This window comes from Austrofundulus limnaeus, unplaced genomic scaffold, assembly GCF_001266775.1.
Source record: "Austrofundulus limnaeus strain Quisiro unplaced genomic scaffold, Austrofundulus_limnaeus-1.0 Scaffold56, whole genome shotgun sequence".
In the NCBI taxonomy this organism is placed as follows: domain Eukaryota; kingdom Metazoa; phylum Chordata; class Actinopteri; order Cyprinodontiformes; family Rivulidae; genus Austrofundulus; species Austrofundulus limnaeus.
In genome coordinates this window covers 366,949-375,029 of record NW_013952458.1, presented here as the reverse complement: position 1 = coordinate 375,029, position 8,081 = coordinate 366,949, and the positions used below count along the sequence as shown (strand labels likewise).

At 37.3% G+C, this 8,081-nt stretch overlaps 1 protein-coding gene across 1 annotated transcript in view; it reads right to left on the bottom strand.

The window, feature by feature from the left end:
- cgnb (cingulin b) overlaps window positions 1-8,081 on the bottom strand; it is a gene marked incomplete in the record, with an annotated part of 25,652 nt that overhangs the window by 6,645 nt on the left and 10,926 nt on the right. Inside the window, 7 exon segments of the mRNA XM_014009219.1 lie at window positions 517-606; window positions 752-964; window positions 1,227-1,335; window positions 3,424-3,551; window positions 6,025-6,237; window positions 6,322-6,454; window positions 7,921-8,018. Of these exon segments, the coding sequence (XP_013864673.1) occupies window positions 517-606; window positions 752-964; window positions 1,227-1,335; window positions 3,424-3,551; window positions 6,025-6,237; window positions 6,322-6,454; window positions 7,921-8,018 (984 nt within the window).

Sequence of the window (8,081 nt, the reverse complement as noted above, 5' to 3'; positions counted from 1 at the left end):
AGCTAATATAACTAAAGCCTGGACTCTGCACTTAAATTAAATTGATGGAATAATAAAAAGGGCTTATAATTGTGAAATATTTTTATCTAAAATGTTTGTGGAATAAATAAATAAATTTACAAAAGAAAAAAAAACACCCATCCACTCTTTTCCCTGTGGTTAGCATGTAAATATAGAGTAAAAGCAGCTCATTCAGGGTCTGAAGTGCAGTGACTGAAGGAACTTCTCTCACTAAATAAACCTAATTTATTTATACTCTTAACTCCACTCAAGYGTATTTCTTATTTCAAATAAAAAACTAAGGTTTTAACAACTGTAATCTGTTGCTGCAAACACAAAGGATGGTGTAAAATCATGTGAGAGGATTATTTTCTGAGCGTTTCAACTTCACGTTTCATGGTTGAAAATAGAGTCTGTGTGGGAGGACCTCTTTTGTTTTATGTTTGCATAATTTTGCATGCCTATGTGTATACAGTGGACTTTTTTTTTTTTGTTGTTTTTTAATGGGGACAGTACCATGCGGGCCAGCCTCTCTCTGAGGCGAGTGTTTTCTTCCTGCAGGTCCAGACCGGAGCTGTGGTCCACCACCGTCCTTCCTGCTGACGACTGCAGTGAGGAGAAGAAATAACTGATGCTGTTGTTCTGGTTATTCTATTTGCACATTGCTTTCAGACACTTGAAGTGCTCTTTTGATCTTAAAAAAACCTGTTTAGAGTCATTTGTTTTCTATAGAAACCAGACGATGCTTCACCTCCTTCGCCTTCTCAAGCGCCTTTTCCAGCTCGGCCTTGTCTTTCTTCAGTTGCTCCTTCAGCTCGTTAATCTCCGACTGAAGCTGGGCCTCCTTCTCTCCGCTCGCCCTCTTCAGGGCTTCGAGTAACCCGCTCTTCTCGTCGGCCACGCCCCTTTGTTTGTCCAGATCTGTGCGGGTTCGCTTCAGGTCGTCCTGGTAACGCCGAAGCTCCTTGGGACAGGCAATCAGAGGCGAGTGAGATCAACTCGTGCGAACGAGACGAATGTGCCAAAGTGCATAATAATGTGTTCACGAGGTTTTTTTACGTCCCATTTTCCTGCGGACAAAAACAAACTAAACAGGAAGGACATTAAATTCCCGCTGAGGCAGGTTAGCAAAAGCTCACACTTTACAACAAAAGGAGGCGAAGRCCTTGAAATTCACCCACCGGTTGAGAATAATTGTTCCGCTTCATGACGGCAGGGTGAATTACCTCTTTTAGAGGAAGGCTATCATCAGACGCTGCCTTTTCTTTCTTTGAATTCTGAAGCTCCTTCAGCGAGCGCTCCGCTCTCTCCTTCTCCGAGAGAGACTGCTTTAGCCTGAAGTAAGAAATAAATCCTAATTAGRCCCAGATGAAGAGAAAACTGTGTACAGCGAGGCCATGAGAAGCATATAGATTTGACTTTAACCAATCAGCCACAACATTAAAACCACTGGGGGACGCATGCAGTTTGAGCAGAAACTGAATTCCTTGAAGGAACCTTATCGACCGCTGCCTTTCACATCACGATGCAATATCAAGAGTTCTCACTAAATCTGTTAGCTACTACTACGTCAAATATTATGCAGATTAGCTGTGGCCATCCTTAATTGGGCTGATCCAAAAAGTTAATTAATTAATTCATTCATTCATTAAATCATTAATGTTTTGAGAATTCTAATGAAACCTATGCAGTTGTGAGATATTTTGCTAACAGACAGACACGGTTAATGGTGATCAGTGTGTAGTACTCTGGTACCACTACACTAAATATTAGCTCAGTTTTTGTAAATTTGTCTGACCGATAACTATTGTGTGTTTGCTGATACGACTGGCTRTGGCGGCCATCTTGAATSTGGTTGACTCTGTGAATAATAGAAAAACTGTGCTGCCTAAAATTAATTACTATAATTAAGAAAAAAGCATGCCCTAGTAAATAACCATATGCTAATTTAAATAATTTCATTTGTTAAACCTGGGTCCAATTAAGATACATTTTGATCAGAGTTGTAAAGTAACTAAGTACAAATACTTTGTTACTGTACTTAAGTAGAAATTTTGGTTATCTGTTACTTGAGTCAAATTTTTTTTCAACCAACTTTTTACTTCTATGCCTTATATTTTTACACAATTATCTGTACTTTCTACTCCCTACATTTTTTAAAAAGGTAAGAAGTAGATAGTTATAACTCCCATTTCCTTCTGGCTTGTTAATGTTAAAAAAAATCTATCCCGATAAACTTTGCCTTTGAATTTAATTGTGGTTGGATGAGAAGTATAAATATATACCATTCTGACATGTATTAGTTTGTACACAATCCATCACAGCTGCACGCCTTTAAAAAAATGTATTTGGAAAATCKAACCTCTCATTTTTACTCAATACTTTTATCTTTAATACATTTTATGTCAGAAATTTACTTTTGATACTTAAGTACAAAATAAATCAGATACTTTAAGACTTTTATTCATCTTAGAAGAGACTTTAACTTTTACCAAAGTAATTTTATGATAAGATACTTGTACTTTTACTCAAGTATCACTTTGTGGTACTTTATACAACACTGATTTTGATCYAGATCTGGACCTCTGCCCACCACTTGGGAACCCTATATCTGTTGATGCAGTGATGATTTTAATGTTGTGGCTACTTTACTAAATCAACTCTAAACCACATTCAAAACTCATCTTTTATTCAAAACACAAACACTCTGTCTGGAGGACTTTATCAGAAAATAAAATGTTTTCAAAATCATTAAATCACGAAAAACAGATAAACAAAAATAGGTAAAATGATTGGTCATAAGCAACATTAATTTGAACATTTAAATGCAGATTTCTTTATAAAAACAGAACAGGTGGGTTTTATTATGACTAGGTTGTTGTTAGTGAGGGGCTCACTGGTCTAATGATCACAGCAGACTTTAGATTTAAAATCCTCTCCTCAGGTGGTTTTTCAGGGAAAAGATCTGATTAAAGTTGGCTAAATACAGTGTACACGAATCAAAACATCAAAACAGACTAGGACTGATTGTTTTTTCCTCACGTTCGGCTGCTGAAGCGTTCTTCGTTCCTGCCAAATGAAAAATCAGGTGTTCAAATAAAAAGAACTCCTGAAGAAAATTACAGGTTCTCATGAATTATATTCAGCTTATTGTACTGATTCTGGCTCATTTATACTCTTAAATATTAATTAATGTGGACCTCCCTTTTAAATTAAAATTAAGTGTTAAGACTGATGAGTTTAACTGGTTTTTGTTGCAATATTGATTGAAAAGTCCTAAAATAAAAAGGAGAATCTGGTTTATTATTAGGAAAATTTTAAATATACTGATACTTCCATCATGTTGACTAAGCAGAAAAACACTTTGTTGCTGWTAAAGATAAACTGCGAGTAATTATTTCAGCAGTATTCACAGAGACTCACTCCTCCCTGGTCGTCTCCAGATCCGTCCTCCACTGGTCCCCCTGGTCTCTGCAGGTCTCCAGCTCCGCCTCAAGCGTCAGCAGAGAGTCGTTTACCTTTTTCCGCTCCTCCTCTATCAGCTCCTGGGACTGAAGACACGAAAAAAAAAAAATAAATTAAAAAAAACTTACCAGAGAACTGGTATTAAACTATTCAAACAGTTTTCCCCCCATTTTTTTTTTTGCACATTTTAGTTAATGTTTAGCTTGTATTATCTTTTAGCTATTGTTTTGCTGCCTTCAAATTCACATTAAGCTAGCCTATATACAATTTGCTCAGGACAGAAATGAAAATCAGCTGTTGAGCTAATTCTGGTGCATTTATATTCATAGAATACTGATTAATGCGCATTGTCCTTTTAAATAAATGAATTAAATTTAGCTTTTCAACTTGTGCTACTTTTAATATTTTGCTAATTCTAGGTTTTAGCCAATGTTTTACCAGCATTTTCTTCTTTTATCTTTTAGCCATCGCTCTGCTTCTCTTAGCATRATAACTCAGTTTCATTACATTTTCATTGATATTCATTTTTTTAGTGTCAGATCTGTGAATCAATCCAGTTTTCTTTGAAATGGTTCTTTTTTAAAAACTAGAGAGCAGGAAAAACAGCTTAGAGTCTGATCAGAGGAACACGTCGACGTGAGAAACAACACAAACTATCAGCTCAACGCGATGCTGTCATTACAAACTGAAATCCAACTACTTTTATCTTCCTTCTGCCAAAGAAATCATCTCATTTAAAGCAGYTGAGAGTCTGCTTACTGACTTCCTGCTCTCAGGCTGAAACTTTTCTTTTTAATACAGAATCTTTTCTGCTCTCTGGTTGCTTTTTTGACACTTCTGTAGCATTTCTACACCCTGCATAAAGATCTATTCCTGTATATACTTTAAAATTTCACCATGCAGTGCTCCGAAAATACCCCACCGGTAAAAGGTGAAACTTTACAAAAGATATTCAACTAGGAAAGTTTTTTTTTTTTGCAATCAGAACCAGCAAAGTTTTCTTTTCTGTCTCTGCTCTGACCTTGTGGTATATTTAAACTCGTAGTTCGAATGCAGACTGYGTTCTGAAACATGAAAGAGAATGACAAGACGAGGCCTGGATGTCAAACACACAGATGCAACATCAAAGTCTGGGTTAATATCACCTTAATAAGTCATGGAGGCCCAAAACTGACAGGTTTAAGAACCTGACAGCTCTCCTGCTGCACCCATACACAYGATTTATATCTGAACCCCGCACCAACCAACCCCCCCATGATCCCTTCAGAGACCAAATCTGTAAAATATTCATTATGATCTCAGCATTGTAGCMTTTTTAAAAGACAATTTACTATTTTTAACCCAAACAAAAGAAAGAATTTCTGACCACCGAGCATAAGTAAAAGATGGTGAACATTTTCTTTTCCTATTCAGTCTAAATTTATGATCTTAATGAGCTGTTTGACACTCCGAAGCACAAAAAAGTGTAACTTTGCTGCAAAATAAAATATAACTTTCCGAAAAGAAAAATAAGACCAAGAATAAAAATGTTTTTTGTAATGGATCATGCTGCTGCAGGTAGTCGATCATCACGATCGCAGTGATCCTAACCATTTAAACTTAAARGRRWWRKTYMWWWYYTTYKRARSMWKGRWYYKSMRRAMMKTWAAAAATATCTTACCTGCTGTAGATGACTTAATARTTTAATTCTATTCAGATTTATGAGCTAAAGGCTAGTTTGAGCAAGTGGGCTGCCATCTTAATGAAGTCCCAGACACAAAAATCTTAGATGTTTATGCAACAACTTTTTCATTAACCTTTAGATTGCCATCAGTTTCACACAGATGTTTTAGATGAAATATTATATTTCCCTGCCTGAACCAGAAGTATAGTTAGCTGCTGCAGCTGCTATTTGCACTTGAAAATAACCACAGAATTCTGTCTGAATATTCTTTTTGGTTTTGGCCCTGCTTTGATTACCTTGTATTYTGAAATGTGGGTACRCACTCAATGTAAACAAAGCACTTTTATTYGCATAATTCACTCAACAAATCKGAGTGCAAATAAACACAAACACATCAGAACTGAGACTTCCCCATCCCAAATGACTCTTCCACGGACACCGACATTGTTGCCAGACCAAAGCTTTTCAAAGAACGATCTACAACAGGTAAGATATTAARTGKTTTTAACTTCCACAAAACCCCACTTCACAAAATAAATTACCAGTCTCTTTCCCCTTCCACAGTTTCTTGTCCTTTTGTCTCTGGTTCTAATGTTTTTGAGTTTCCTTTTTAATAAGATGAGCCTGAAGTAATAAACACAGATCAGCTGTTGGTTCACAGAACTCGTTTGTAACAGATTTTTCTTGTTTATCTGCATCAAGTGGAATGTTCAGACACCTGGGGGAGATTTGAAGGGTGAACAACGAGAGGAGCAATTAAATCTTGGAGAACTGGATCACCTTTTGTAAGAGTAAGAAATGAAGCTCAGTGAGTGATGGAAGCTGAGCTCTGAGGACTGCTCTGGTTTCTGGTACACAGAATATTTGGCGACTAACTGCATCGTATATACATTCACCTGCGTGAACTGTTCCATGGTTTGCCTCAGGTTCTCCATGTCCTGGCTGTACTGCTCCCTCAGAGCCTCCATCTCTTTGTCGTGACACTCCACCTCCTCCTTCAGCGCACCCTTCAGGGCCGTCAGCTCCCGCTCTCGCTGGTGGAGCACCTCCTCCTGGCGCCGGTGCAGCATGGTGGCCTCAGCGAGCTGGGCCTGCAGCTCCAGCACGTCCTGCAGGGAAAACACAAATGCGTCGAATCACGGCCACGCCGAAGCGCATCCATGTGTTTGTCTGTTGGTTTACGGTGAATTCACCGTCTGGAATGAGTCTGAATGGGGTGCGTTTTCAGCAACTCTCCTCAGCTCTTCCTGAAGCTGAGCCAGCTGATCCTCTTGAAGACGCAGACGGGACTCTGCCACCTCTCTGGATAAACGCTCCGCAGCAAGTCTGCAAAGAAATGTGCCGTTAGAACCGCTTTCTCTAACAGGCAACATAGCAAACTAAAAAGTTTTGCTTTCTTTTAAATCAGAGATTCTTAACCCACGGGCCGCGAGCACCACCTTGAGGGCCTCAAAAGAACAACAGTTTTTAACTTTGGGCTGCGGGACCGCACTGATTTTGAATAAGATGCAATACAATTTCTCAGCACTAGTAGCAGTAATGTGTCACTCAGATGTTTAACAACTTTTTTAATATGTAGAAGAAGAACCTTAGAAACCTGATGAAAATGGAAACCTATTTTAAATGAAAAGTAGAAGGCAAAAATGAAAATAGCTTAAAAAAACCACCAAAGTTTGTCACTAATATGAAGAGAAGCTTCTGGTTGCAAAAGTTTAAAAAGGTTTTATTTTCATTTGTACTTTAGCAAATTTATTTTTACAATTTTTTTTATTTGAAACATTTACATTAAACATTTTAAATTTATTTCATGCCCACAATTTTATTTTTGAACGGTCTACTTTTGTTATTGTTTATGTTAAATATATATATTTTTGTGCTGATAAGCCTGAGTGGTCTGTTGACTGACCTTTGTATTTGTTCAAATAAATGTTATGTGCAGGTTACAATATAAAAATGTTTGTCATAATCATGTCTTGTGATTATTTGACAGGAGTTTCACTTTTAAACTGTGGATTTAATTTAGTTATGTTAGTTATGATGTAAATACAATAAAAATTAAACCAAGATTTAGATTTGAACTATCATTTTGATCCATACATTGGTAATGTCTGACTGGGCCTCGTGCCACTTTATGTTCAACAAATTGGGCCCCGAGGACAAAAAGGTTAAGAACCTCTGTTTTAAACCACACAGTGCACTTCACAGCTCTGTGGTTTTACAAACTCATTAAGRACGTAGATTTTTGAGTGTTTTCTTTGAACTCATCTGTTTCTAGGGCAGATTACAAGGTAAGCAACTTCTTCAGATTTCCAGTTGGTAAAACAATTCATTTTCCTAAATGCGTTGTCATAAATTAATAAATCATTAGATACACAGGCTTAAAAAGAATAAAGACTTCACACTGAGTGGTCATTAGCGATTAGCATGTGGACAAGCTTTTGGCAAAGTTTAAGTTGAATATTTGTCTGGCAACAAAACAGCATAGCATGATGTTACCACCAYCGTGCTCATCATTTTGCACTTTTAGACACTGTGGCTTTATAAAGTTTGTCTTATTTTACTGTAAAAACCTTTCATTTAAAAAAAGGGTTCTTATTTTACCCAACTTTTATCTTAGTTTGCTGTTGGATAGCACTGTCACAATGAAGTGTGCAAAAGTGTTTTTTTAGTAAGATTTTAAAGTTTTAGACCAATTTAGTGGATCAGCTTGGATCTTTTTTCTAACCAAGAGGATCCAGGAGTAATGTTCAACCAGAATAGTAGAAGCAAAAACAGTAACCACGTATCCTTACTCATCCTGCGCCTGGTCCAAATCCTTCTTGTAGCGCTCGAGCTGCCTCTGAAGATCCTCAAGATTCTTCTTTGTGACGCTTCCATCAGATCGTCCCTTCTGTGCAAAATATTCACACAAAGCATGGAGGAGGTTTAGACTGAGATATGGAGAGGGTGGGGG